Raw genomic sequence first — 14,429 nt, forward strand, 5'->3', positions numbered from 1 at the left:
CGGGAAGTCGAGCTGGTGCAGAGACCTGGGAAAACCTGCCTCTAGGGTTCTGGCAAGGAGCCTAGGGAGGCCGGGAAGGAAGGCTCAGAGGAGGTGTGAGGACAGAGGCCTGGGTGGAGGCCCTCGAGTGTGAGTGGTTAGGACTAGGAATTTTAGGTCCTCGATCCAGCACCTTGCAAATATAAAAGCAAAGGGAAATGGATCTTATGGGAAAGGCAGGATCAAAGCCGGAACCACTCACTCAGCCCCTGCTCCCTGGCCCAGCTCTCCTCCCTCTCACTGTCCCTCTCGGCAGGAGCGGGCGTCATTGTCCCGCCCACTCTCGGGCCCTCCCTGTTCCACTGAGGAGCATGGACTGAGTGACTGACGGTCCACGATTTTCTCGACAGTGTCATTTCAGCCATTTGTTCCTCTGGGCCTTAAAATATCACGAGAGGCCGAGGGGCTTGGTGAGGCGTTAAAAGTGCACAGTGAGGCCCCACGCGGTGGCTCACGCCTGTCATCCCAGCACTCTGGGAGGCCGAGGCGGGGGAGATCGCTCAAGGTCAGGAGTTCCAGACCAGCCTGAGCAAGAGCGAGACCCCGTCTCTACTATAAATACAAAGAAATTAATTGGCCAACTAAAATATATATAGAGAAAAAATGAGCCAGGCATGGTGGTGCATGCCTGTAGTCCCAGCTACTCTGGAGGCTGAGGCAGGAGGATCGCTTGAGCCCAGGAGTTTGAGGTTGCTGTGAGCGAGGCTGACACCACAGCACTCTAGCCTGGGCAACAGAGCAAGACTGTCTCAAAAGAAAAAGAAAAAAAGCGTACCGTCACCCCTGCATGGGCAGTTCATCTGGCCAGGTCCCAGCTGTTCTGTGATCTTCCCATCAGCAGGGAGGCCTCCCTGTCAGCATGGAGGTTGAGGGGCAGCCTGCGTACCCAAGCACGTTGCCACGCTGGGGCAGGGGCCGGGCAGGGAAGCAAAGGCATGCACAGGGAAAGCAAGGGCTGGTGCAAGGCGGAATAAAGGAAGTTGAAGGGGGCGGGTCAGGATCCGAGCTCAGTGGCGAGATGGGAAAGATAAAGCCAAAAAGGTACACCAGGGTCAGCAGTGCGACGCCCAGAACTCAGAGCAGCAAAGACAGCACTGGTGATTACGTTGATCAAAACCAATCAGTTCACCAGGAAGCCGTCGTCAGTGGCTTTGAGAACCGAGATAGAAACATACTTTGTGAGAATCTGACACTGTCTTTTGGGAATGACACTCACGGGTCCAGTTGCTACGAGCACGTTACGGGTCCAACGTGAAATGCCTGAATATGCCCAAGAAATGCTGAGGACGTTTGCTTCCTAACTGCTCATTTTGGCATCAGTGTGTTCATTTCATTCTTTTTATGTTCATTAGAACGATAAAGATGACTTTCAAAGCCGGAAAGGTTAGACAGCCTTGCACTCGTGAGAATGGACTGTTTCCACCACATCTTCAGAAGCTGGCTACTTTAAGCTCAGGCTCCGTTTTTCTGTTAGAACTGCCGGTTGACTCATAAAGTAATGCAGAGCATCACCCTGCATCACCCGGGGCATCCTCAGTGACGCACAGGCCGGCATTTTCACATCATGACGCAGAACCTGCTGTTTGCTACAACAAAGGCTGTTAGGCTCAGTGTTTTTTGTTTGTTTGTTTGTTTTAGACAGAGTCTCACTGTGTTGCCCAAGCTACAGTGAGTGCCGTGGCGTCAGCCTAGCTCACAGCAACCTCAGACTCCTGGGCTCAAGCGATCCTCCTGCCTCAGCCTCCCGAGTAGCTGGGACTACAGGCATGCGCCACCACGCCTGGCTAATTTTTTCTATGTATTTTTAGTTGGCTAATTAATTTCTTTCCATGTATAGTAGAGACGGGGTCTCGCTCTTGCTCAGGCTGGTCTCGAACTCCTGACCTTGAGCCATCCTCCTGCCTCGGCCTCCCAGAGATGCTGGGATGACAGGGTGAGCCCCCGCGCCCGGCCGTTAAGTTCAGTCCGGATGAGTACTGCAGAGCACGCCAAGGGAACCTGGCAGAAGTGTGGTCTCTCGGGCTGGCTGCGGGGAGAGCGCCTTGCCTCTGTGGGCTCAATCCCTGCAGGGCAGAGAAGAACACTCCGGGGCTCTCCCGGCAGCAGGAATGGCGCGTGGCCTTTTGGATAGCACAGCGGAGCAACAGCGCCAGTGCTGGTGACAGAAAGAGGGGAACGCCACCTGTCCTGCCATTCGGTGGGGAGTGGAAATCTTGAAAATCAAAATTGCAGGTTCATTTTAGCCCTTGCTACTCTTGAGAGGAAAAAAAAAAAAGAGGAAAAAATAAAAATTGAAAAAAGAAAAAAATATTTTAAAAAAATTGCAGGTTCAGAGGGCCGGCGGGGGAGAGGGATCCTGGGTGGCAGGAGTGTGTGGGCTGCGCTTGCGCACGCCCGGCAAAGCCGGGAGTGACTGGTCTAGAAGACTCCGCGTGGAGAGGGGCCGGGGCTCCCCGGATGGCGCCAGGCGGGGGTGCACACTGGGCGTCCCCAAGGGTGTGGGCGGTCGGCACCTCAGCCTCTCTCCGATCACACTGCACGGGGACAGACGCGGCCTCAGGAGAGCAGAGCTCGGAGATGCGGGCGGTGTGGAGCATGAACAGCCACTTGTCTCACGTCCCAGAGACCCGACTGCATTCCCCTGGAGCGCTTGCCTTCCGTCCACCCAAATAAAGCATGCAATTGTGTGTAGACGTGATACTGTGTCTCCCTGGAGATGGTAAATGAGGAAATAATAATAAAAACACACACACACATAGTAAAATTAGTTCTTATCCAATAACCCTCTAGTTGCCTCCATTATTTATATAAATAGTTTTTATTTTTTGATTTTTTTTTTATTTTAGCATATTATGGGAGTACAAGTGTTAAGGTTACGCATATTCCCCTTGTCCCCCATCGAGTCAGAGCTTCAAGTGTGTCCATTCCCCAAACACTGCATGTCTCACTCGTTGTGTTTGTATACACCCCTCCCCTCCTCCCCCTCCCACCTGCGCGACTCCCGATAGATGTCATTCCTGTATGTCCACTGGGGTGCTGATCCGTTAGTACCAGTTTGCTGGTGAGTGCACGTGGTGCTGGTTTTTCCATTCTTGGGATACTTCACTTAGTAGGATGGGCTCCAGCTGTATCCAGGAAAACACAAGAGGTGCCGGATCACCGTTGTTTCTTACAGCTGAGTAGTGCTCCATGGTGTACACGTGCCACATTTATCAATCCACCCATGTATTGATGGGCCCCTGGGCTGTTTCGACGGCCCTGCAGCTGTGAATTGCGCTGCTGTAAACATGCGAGTGCTCCGACGAGATGCCTGCCCTGGACTATTTGGAGTGTGGGCGTCTCTGTGTCTGTCCCGTCGTCCCGGCAGCCGTCTGTCTATCTGGCATCCGTTTGCAGAGAGGAGGTCTAAAGTGGGCCGGCATACAGGCCATCTGCAGAATTTGAGGACATCCCCCCCAATAACGACAACACGGGCATTTCCTGGGCGCCCACCTTAGATGCCAGGGCCTGCGCTGCCTATTTTCACACGTGATTCCCTCGTCTTCCAAACAGTGAGCAAGTCTTCAGGGTCGTGCCAGAACGACCCTGTCATCAGACCACTGCTTGAGCTCGGATCTTGATCCTGTCCCCTCCCCGAAGCGACGTCAACTCACACAGATTCACCCACCAGCGACAGGACGAGGCTGAGATTCCAAATCCGTTCTAACACGGCAGGTCTTTTTCTTTCCTTTACACCAGGGGTCCTCAAACTCGCTGTCCGCTCGCTGCCCCTCAGACCGTTGGAGGGCGCGGCGCACGTTCCACACATGCGCACTGCGGCCCGTCGCGTCGGCTGCTGAGCAGGACAGGCAGCGGCGGCAAAATATCCTCGGCGGGCGGCATGTGGCCCGTGGGCAGTAGTTTGAGGACCACTGCTTTAAACCGTCCTTTTATAGAAGATGCAAATCCCCTGCCCACCAGGAATTTAAAAAAATCAGAATTTCCTGCCACCCAGCACATACTGGATCTTTCTAGCAGCATGTGCTGTTTCACACCTAAGCAGAAGCCCGCACCGCGTTACCCTCTGGACGGCAGAGAGAGTCCCGTCTGCCAACACCTGCCTGGCTCTCACCCGCGGGGCACTGTTTATTTCCCACCTATGTGGTCGCTCTAACCAGGAAGCAGAGGGTGTGGGTAGTAAACATAGAAAACCTTGGTCGGGACCGCCGGGAACTTTCCTTTCAGTGAAATCATGCGAATGTCCCAAACGTCTCTCAGATAATAGCGCACCCTTCCTCTTATTCGCGACAGCAATGGCCACAGTTTTCATGTTTATTCCACAGACTCTGTGATGTCACGAGAGTTATGAAACCTCTCCCATCTAACCTAGAGACTTCATTAGGGCGTTCTTATCTCAATTCTCAACTGTCACGCCTGGGAACACACAAAACTGGTTATTTCCCGAAAAAATAGTCAATGACAGGTGAAATAGAAGTCTGAGTGTGCTTTCAAATGAAATGGAAGCACACTTACTGAGATTTCCCCCTAAAACAGGCTGATGTTATTCAGCGGATTTCACGAGAAAAATAATCATTTAAAAGTGTGTTACGATCAAATGAAAAGAACAGTGTAGAGCAGGGGTCCTCAAACTTTTTAAACAGGGGGCCAGTTCACTGTCCCTCAGACCGTTGGAGAGTGCGCACTGTGGGCCCAGGACAAGTCGGCTGCTAAGCAGGACAGGCAGCGGCGGCAAAAACACCCAGAGGGCCGGATAAATGTCCTAGGCGGCCCGCATGTGGCCCGCAGGCCATAGTTTGAGGACGCCTGGTGTAGAAAATAAGTTGTTTTATGTTATGGCCAATAAATGCATCAATAATACTAACATCCTTGATTGAGTAGTTGCTACGTGCTGGGCATCCAAGAAACCATCATCTGATCCCAACAACACTCTTACAAGATAGGTATTATCATCTCCACTCCAGTAATGACGGAAAAGAAGCCCACAAATAATAGAAGAAAATGTTATTAAAAGACTATAAATAGGCCGGGCGCGGTGGCTCACTCCTGTCATCCTAGCTCTCTGGGAGGCCAAAGCGGGAGGATTGCTTGAGGTCAGGAGTTCGAAACCAGCCTGAGCAAGAGCGAGACCCTGTCTCTACTAAAAATAGAAAGAAATTAATTGGCCAACTAATATATATATGGAAAAAATTAGCCGGGCATGGTGGCACATGCCTGTAGTCCCAGCTACTCTGGAGGCTGAGGCAGGAGGATCGCCTGAGCCCAAGAGTTTGAGGTTGCTGTGAGCTAGGGTGACACCACGGCACTCACTGTAGCCTGGGCAACGAAGTGAGACTCTGTCTGGAAAAAAATAAAAAATAAAAATAAAATAAAATACCATAAATAATAGCTTTACTTGAAACAACGCTGGATGCCAAGGATATTGATCACACCTAATACTTGCTTCCAGTGTGGAACTTTCTGGTTCAAAGAATTTAATAACTGCACACTCTGCAGCAAATAGTGTGTTCATTATCTAGTCATTTCTGCCGTGATATGACATACATGTTCCTAAAAGATCACCATGCCGTGCAAAGTGGTGCCATAATACACAGCACTTATAGGACAAATTGGGTTAAAGAAGCAACACTCAAAAAAAGTCACCAGTGATAAAAGAAAAAATAGGAACCGAATAGAAATAGTGGCATAGTTTTACATGTTAAATGGCCAAGAAATGCGTAAGTACTACACTAAATATGTCACTTTACCTGGTGGAAAGCGACCTGGAGTTTATGAAAGTGGGTGCCAGAGGGTTGCTGCGGGGGGAGGTTGATGGGGCGACCGTGGAAGGGGGTAGGGAGCAGGCAGATGTCGGTGCATTTTGTGTATTCCCACCCCTCGGGCTTCAGCCGGGTGCAGCTTATTCCGATCCCTTAGTGTTCCTTATGGAAGAAATCACACATTTACAGACACAAACTTTGTGTTATACTCAAACCGATCCCTAATCTATCAGTCTCTTAGGAATGAATTTGCATTTTCAAAGCAACTTCACAGCACGAGGCTAGAATGATCCTCTGCGCCACCCACGGGTTAGGTGCTCGTCTTGGCGTGTGACGGTCGGTTGCTGAGTAACACGTGAAGGCGCAGCGTGAGACACCACGATTGCTTTCTAAGGCGGCGCAGCACTCAGTGTCAGCAGTGTCAGCAGAGTCCTTCCTTGTCTAACCATTACTATCACAGTAAGAAATCTGAAAACCTGTTACTCTCTCAAGAACGACTCTGAAACTTAGCAACTCTTCTGTGCAAGTTTCGGAATCAGTTGCTCAGTTGAGAAAAGGGCAAAAGAAAAAAAAAGGAGCTGTCCTGACCAGGGAGATGGGGAATGCTTTATGTAGAAGGCGCCCAAGGACAGCGCATCAAATATCTGTAAGATATCAAAGGCAGAGCGGTGGGCAAAGGGAATTCCAAGAGGAGGGAAGAGCAGGAGCCAGTGGGTGAGAGACAGGATTCAGTGTGCAGTTAATGCAGATGCGTTCAGTGGTGGCCAAACATGTTTTGTTTGTTTGTTTGTTTGTTTGTTTGTTTTGAGATACAGTCTCACTCTGTTGCCCAGGCTTGAGTGTCGTAGAGTCAGCCTCGCTCACAGCAACCTTCAATTCCTGGGCTCAAGCGATCCTCCTGCCTCAGCCTCCCAAGTAGCTGGGACTATAGGCATGCGCCACCATCCCCAGCTAATTTTTTCTAGTTGGCCAGTAAAAGAATGGAATAAAATAGAGTAAAAATTTTTCTGTATTTTTAGTTGGCTAGTTAACTTCTTTCTTTTTGTTTTTTTAGTAGAGACAGGGTCTCACTCTTGCTCAGACTGTATTTCGAACTCCTGACCTTAAGCAATCCACCACCCTCGGCCTCCCAGAGTGCTAGGATTACAGGCATGAGCCACTGCACCCGGACTGAATATTTTATTTATTCATTTATTTTTAACTGACAAATACACATTGCATATATTTATGATGCACGACATGATGTTTTGATATATGTGTATGTCGTGGAGTGGCAAAGTCAAGCTAATTAATCATTACCTCCCATAGCTATGTTTTTGTGGTGAGACTTTAAAGACTGCTCTCTTAGCAATTTGCAAGAATACAATACATTGTTGCTAATTACACTCTCCATGTTGTACAACATGCGCAAGTGGCTGGGCCAGGACAGGCACTTGGTAGTATTGCAGTGAAAATGGTGAACCCATAAGTGGGTGAATGAACAAGTAAATGGAGAAGTAAGGTATCACACATACAGCCTATTTGGGAAATACAGTTAACAATAGATTCACAGCACATGGTCGTAAGTTAATCATCTCCTATGTCAATGTTTTGATGCCATCAAATAGCACCGCATAGCATAACTCTTCTCTAATTGAATTAATTTTATAAAGATACAAGTGGTGATTCACTAGTAAAAATACATTACTAGTTCGTTTTTATTATATAATAATTATCAACTATATATTATAATGATAATATAATTATTTCTAAAGACATCAGTAGTAAGTTTGATGAACCCAGCAATCTGAATTGATTTTGCCTGAAAGTTCTAGTTGTATATCTATCATTGTGCCCTGTGAATTTTTCTTTACTTCTTTTCCTTTTATGGTTTTTTGAACAGTACTGAGATTACTCTGATTTTCAGAGTTGAGGAACTGTCATTATTGTGACTATTAACAGCTTGCCTTGAAATCTCTCAGAGTAGTCTCCAATTAAAGTGATTCTGAAGCTTACACAGAAGAGGTGGCAAATTTCAGACTTGCTCATGAGCACTCACAGGTTTTCAGATTTCTTAACGTCTCAGCAGTTGGAAGTTAGGCAAGGAGAACTCTGCTAACACTGAGTGCTGCACCAACTTATAAAGCAATAATGGCATGTCATGATACGCATTCACATTTTATTCAACAATGAACCATTATGCCAAGATGAGACAAAGCGTGGAACAAATTCAACTGAGCTTTTGCCTTGCATTGACTTGACCGCACGCCTGGGTCTTCTAGTAGTATACCTGCTGGTACATTTCTATCTGACTAGACATGAATAGGTGTGGATTTTGTAGACCCTGCAACTTAGTTTATCAACAACACATGCATAAAAAGTTTAAAATATATGAAAGTGGTTGCAGAGGAAGCCATATCCTGAGAGCTATACCCCAGCAACCTAACCTGGAAAAAATGTAAATATTCGCAGCTAACATTTCATAGGTACTTATTTTCCAAACACTCTGCTAAGTACTTTTCATGTATTTGGTAGATCTTCACAACAGCCCGTATGAAGTCGGAATGATTATTATCATCTTCATTTTACAGATGAGAAAACCGAGAGACAGAGAGCATAATTATAGCCATGGACTCTGTGCATCAGTCTTTGTGCACAAGTCTTTTCTGACTTGGCTCTGAATTCCTTACCTAAATGCCCTTTAGTTCCGTAAGCTACATTACACAGGGTGGGTGTTAGAAAAGCCACATTCAACCCAGGAGCGGAAATTGGATTCCAGAAATTCATTTAGGTCGATGGTAAAAATGAAAGCTTAACTATCAAAACACGTGGAAATTCGGAGGCAGTCTGTGTGCTTCCCACTGGCCTGGGCCACTCGGGATTGGCCAAGGCGAGGGGTCCCTTTTGTCCATTTCGAATACCCCTCTGATGGCCTAAACGGGACAGGGCTCAGTTGAAGTCCACCCTGGGGGAGGGGCTTGATCTAAATACAGCTGTGCACAAGGACACCCTAAGCTTTGACAAAAGGGACAGATAATGATCACCCACCCACTTACGTTCCTAAAAAGATTATAAAGAAAAGAAAACGGTGTGAAACACCCAAGTTTAAACAGCGTCAAGTGCTATACAATAAGCATCAGGTAATACAAGAACAGCTGTGAGACCAAATATAAACCTGCTGCATTTGCTAAAAGACCGTACTAAAGGCAGATGATACTGGGATGGAAACTTGGGACTTAGCAGCGGGCTTTCCACCTCACCAAAGGCCACACAGACTCAGTGACTCAGTTTCCCTTCCAGTGCTTAGTGGGATCATATCCCTGTAGACCAATGCCTCTGGGATCTCTGCAGACTGATGCCTCCCTAGCCTCACACCATACATATAGTCGTGCACCACACGATGATGGCTTGGTCAACAAAGGACTGCATATACAATGGTGGTCCTGTTGGAATATAATGGGATATTTTTACTGTGCCTTTTCCCTGTCTAAATATATTCATATTTAGATACACAAATACTTGCCATTACGTTCCAACTGCCTACAGTATGCAATGCTGTAACATACATGTTGCACCAGTCTGTAGCCTAGGATCAGCGAATAGGCTATATTCCACATGCACTAGGTATACAGTGGGCCAGACCATCTAGGTTTGTGTGGGTACATTCTTCGAGGTTTGCACATTGACAAAATCACCTAGTCACGCATTTCTCAGAACACAACCCCACTGTTAAGCAATGCATGACGGTACTTATTGAAAAAAAATGCTTACACAGTACTTACTACACTCTAGGCCAGGGGTCCTCAAATTTTTTAAATAGGGGGCCAGTTCGCTGTCCCTCAGACTGCTGGAGAGTACCACCACTGTGGGCCCAGGATGGGTCGGCTGCTAAGCAGGACAGGCAGCGGCGGCAAAAACACCTGGCGGGCTGGATAAATGTCCTCAGCGGGCCACATGTGGCCTGCGGGCCGTAGTTTGAGGACACCGGCCTAGGCCCTATGCCAAGCACCTTACAAATACTAACTTATTCAATTAACAAGACCACACTAGAAGGTAGGCGCTAGTGCTATCATCATTCCCATTTCAGAGATGCAGAAGCGGGAAGAGAAGTAATTTGCCCAAGGTCACGACACCAGTTAGTGGGGACTGAACCCGGACCGGCTCTCACTGCCCATCCTTATCCCACGTGGTGTGTAAAGAGGGTTTGAGAGGCAGGGGCGTGGAAATCCAGTCGGTGAGGTTTATCTCAGTTTTCACGTACTCCTCAAGTGTCACCAGAGACTGGACAAGTTTCTAAACAAAATACCAACATCTTGATGGTCCCTGGTATGAAAATAATGAAATTTAACTCTGTATTACATAAACATTATAGTTTTGGAGTCTTTAAGAAAACGTATATTCACACACACGTGTTCAAATATATGTAAGCATCATCCATACATACGTAATTTATAGTCATATATAAATCATAAAACAAACTCTGAAGAACTTGTGCATGAGCAGAGAAACAGAAACAAAACCCAAGACCCCGTGGATAGCTTACAACTCTCTTTTCTCGGACTGGCTGAACGAACCATCGTTTACAAATCCTTCTGTGAGTGGGATGACAGCCCCGATAATGAGGGAAAGAGGGGACCATGGCATAATAGTTAATAATTATTAACTATTATTATAAAATATTAACTATGTTATTAAATATGTTAATTATTAAATATTAACCATGGCATCATTAATAGTTATCATATAATAAAAACTAACTGATAACGTATTTTTACTAGTGAATCACCACTTGTATCTTGATAAAATTAATTCAATTAGAAAAGAGTTGCGGTGCTATTTGAGGCCCATAAAGCCCTGTGACCCCGTAAGCCTTTCCTGAAAGAAGATGCAGGCCAGCAAGGCGGAGCTAGGCTCAGAGTCTACAGGTATCCTAGCAGGAAAGATGAACGTTAGAAATGCGATCCGATTTACAACCTAAAGGAGCGTTAATACAGTTCTGTGTATTTTACAGGCATCGTATATTCTAGAATCAGCAGCTGCCAGCTGCTGACTGTTAACAAGTCAGAGTCCTACAGATTTCAGATTCAGCGCTGGCTAGAAAAGTGCACCCCTTCCAAAAGAGATGGCGAAGCTACTTTTGATGTCACGGGGTCCTCAAGCTTGAAGAACTGAGGTCAGAAACGTCCAGGCAGCCTGGTGGAAACGGCTGTGTGTTTAGCAGGCGTCCTCAAACTACGGCCCGAGGGCCACATGCGGGCCACCCAGCACATCTATCCGGCCGACGGGTGTCTTTGCCACCACCACTGCCTGTCCTGCTTAGCAGCCGACGCGCCCCAGCCCACAGTGCGCACTCTCCAGCGATCCGAGGGACAGCGAGCTGGCCCCCTGTTTACAAAGTTTGAGGACCCTTGGTTTACAGTCACAGGCAGGAAAAGGGCGTCCACTATGCAAACGAGCGTGTCTGTGGGTTGCCTGCTGTTTGTCCGTCCTGCAGACACCCCGCACGCCCCGTGGAGACGGGTTCTGCCTTCCCCGAACTTGAGGCTTGGTCGGGAAGACGCACGGTCCAAGGATCCAGGCAGTGAGAGCGCGATTAGAAAGCGAGACCCAGGATCTGACGCCAGCAGGTCTTTGAGAGCGTGTCCGTGAGGAAGCCGGGCCAGCCCGCAGGCGGGGGCGAGGGCAGGCTGGGGTGGGAGTTGTAAGCAGCGAAGGAGGAGTACCCCATGCAGAAGATAACGAATAGACACAACACAACACAACACAACACAGTAAAGAAGAATGGCGCGCCAGGAGTTCTGTGGTTCGAGAGTTCGGTGCACTCAGGATGCGACAGATAAATGCGGGCGGCGCCCCGGAAGGCAAGGCAGGGTGGCTGTCAGGGAGCTGGAACGGACGGACAGCCAGTCCGAAGACTTAGGCAAGCACAAAGCACACGGGTTCCTCGTAGGCTCCATTAGGCGTGGGGGGTCATCGTCACACCCACGGGAGGGCGCAGTGGCGGAAGGCCGAGGTTGACCACATTGCCAGGAACCAGGCTCTGCAAAGCCATGGGAGCTGGCCGTTCCATTTCAACAGCCTCCTGGAAGTCCTGTGAAACCCAGACACGCCCGAGCACACGCCCGGGCGGCTCCGGGTCATGGTAAGCGTCATGCACGCAACGAGACCAAGGCGGTTTCCTGGGGCTTTCCCGTCGTGACTGTCCACCTCCCCACACGCCCGGGCGGTCGCCGTCTCAAACTTACAGCCAAGGGAATGATTTGACGCATTGGTTAACAGTCGGCAAGCGATTCCTGGATCCAACGATTTCCTGAGAAAGCCAAAGGAGACAGGGACATCTCCGGGGACGCCACCCACGCTGCAAATAATAGTGTTAGCAGGAGGTTTGCATCTGATTAGTGAGCTGTCCATGTAAGGAGAGTGGGCAAGGCAGCAGCTCTAGATCGCAGTCAGTTGTCATTTGTGTTTTGGAAAACAGCACTGAGCAAGAAGTCCTCTTAGTTTTCATGGAAACTCCACTCACTCCTTGGTACGGATGGTGAAGGCGGTGTACCTTTTTTTAAAAAAAGAAAAAAACCCAGCTGGGTGCAGCGGCTCACGCCTGTAATCCTAGCTCTCTGGGAGGCCGAGGCAGGAGGATCACTCGAGGTCAGGAGTTCAAAACCAGCCTGAGCAAGAGCGAGACCCCCTCTCTACTATAAACACGAAGAAATTAATTGGCCAACTAAAATATAAATATATATACACACACACACATAAAAAATTAGCTGGGCATGGTGGTGCACGCCTGTAGTCCCAGCTACTTGGGAGGCCTAGGTGGGAGGATCGCTCAAGGTCAGGAATTTGAGACCAGCCTGAGCAAGAGCTAGACCCCGTCTCTACTAAAAATAGAAAGAAATTAATTGGCCAACTAAAAAAAAAATTATATATATATATATAATTAGCCGGGCTTGGTGGCACATGCCTGTAGTCCCAGCTACTTGGGAGGCCGAGGCAGGAGGATCGCTCAAGGTCAGGAGTCCGAAACCAGCCTGAGCAAGAGCGAGACCCCCATCTCTACTAAAAATAGAAATTAATCGGCCAACTAAAAAAAATTTTATATATATATATAAATTAGTTGGGCATGGTGGCGCATGCCTGCAGTCCCAGCTACTCGGGAGGCTGAGGCAGGAGGATCTCTTGAGGCCAGGAGTTGGAGGTTGCTGTGAGCTAGGCTGACTCTGTCTCAAAAAAATATTTAAAAAACAACAACAACAGATGCACCAATCTCCAGTGAGCGTGCAGAGTCTCACTGCCTCCTTTCTTCCCTTGATCAGCATGGCCCGGAGAGGCGGCTTTGTTTTCTCTCCTAGCCCCGTGGCCGCCCCCGACGCCGCTCTGCGCGCTTGGCCCCGCTTGCGGCCGCCGTGTGAGTAACGGTGCCTTGTGTGTTGTGTCCTGCAGCTCTACATACAAACCACCACGCTCACCGTCTCCATGAACCTGAGCGCGTCCGTGGCGCTCGGCATGCTGTACATGCCGAAGGTGTACGTCATCATCTTCCACCCCGAGCTCAACGTCCAGAAGCGGAAGCGCAGCTTCAAGGCCGTGGTCACGGCCGCCACCATGTCGTCCCGGCTGTCGCACAAACCCAGTGACAGGCCCAACGGCGAGGCCAAGACAGAGCTCTGCGAGAACGTGGATCCCAACAGTGAGTGGCCCTTCAAACTTCTTTCCATCCTCCCATGGTGTGCCAGGAAGCTCTAGGAAATGGGCTGTGTGTGTGTGTGTGTGTGTGTGTGTGTGTGCGCGCTGCGCGCTTTTTGGGGAAGAGATCAGGACCATTTTTATGCCTAGGGACCAACAGCATTGCCCTGGAGAATTGCTGACTACTTCTGCTTTTTTTTTTTTTTTTGAGTTTGACTCATTCCTGCCACCCACTGTCTTTCCGCTCTGTTAGAGGCTTTCAGAGGTTTTGCTTCAGAAGCATGAGGTCTCTCTCCCTTCCCTTGCTTCTTGTGCTTGGTACTGATCTCTCTGATGGATATCAACACCCTGATTGGGTTTGCAAGCCGCCTTTCTTGCATGCCTTCCTGCTAGGGAAATGACTTCCTATTAGGGAAAGTTCCATACCTAAAGGAGCTGTAAGAGTGGGAATAAAATCAGAATATTTAAGAATTTCGGGGCAGGGCACGGTGGCTCGGGCCTGTCATCCCAGCACTCTGGGAGGCCGAGGTGGGGAGGATCGCTCGAGGTGAGGAGTTCGAGACCAGCCTGAGCAAGAGCGAGACCCCATCTCTACTGTCTACTATAAATAGAAAGAAATTAATTGGCCAACTAAAAAAAATATATATATGTATGTATGTATATATATATATATATATATATATATATATATATATATATATATATATATAAAATGAGCCAGGCGTGGTGGCTAATGCCTGTAGTCCCAGCTACAACGGAGGCTGAGGCAGGAGGATCGCCTGAGCCCAGGAGTTGGAGGTTGCTGTGAGCTAGGCTGACCCCATGGCACTCACTCTAGCCTGGGCGACAGAGTGAGGCTCTGTCTGAATAAAAAAAAAAAAAAGAATTTTGGAAGCATAACTCCTTTCCACTGGCATATGAATATGGAGAAAGTTATATATATATACACACACACACATATATATATAA

The 14,429-nt window shown here is 48.4% G+C and overlaps 1 protein-coding gene across 7 annotated transcripts in view; it reads left to right on the top strand.

Annotated features, from left to right (window-relative positions):
- The window catches only part of GRM7 (glutamate metabotropic receptor 7), a 794,973-nt gene that overhangs the window by 738,443 nt on the left and 42,101 nt on the right, over positions 1-14,429 (top strand). For all 7 annotated transcript variants that reach the window (XR_012915318.1, XR_001153146.2, XR_012915319.1 and 4 more), the window contains exon 9: positions 13,218-13,464. Coding sequence is in view for 3 of the 7 variants with exons in the window: in XM_012761143.2 (XP_012616597.1) it covers positions 13,218-13,464 (247 nt within the window). In the remaining 4 variants the exon portion in view is untranslated. The remainder of the gene's footprint in view (positions 1-13,217; positions 13,465-14,429) is intronic.

This window comes from Microcebus murinus, chromosome 28, assembly GCF_040939455.1.
Source record: "Microcebus murinus isolate Inina chromosome 28, M.murinus_Inina_mat1.0, whole genome shotgun sequence".
NCBI classification, from domain to species: Eukaryota; Metazoa; Chordata; class Mammalia; order Primates; family Cheirogaleidae; genus Microcebus; species Microcebus murinus.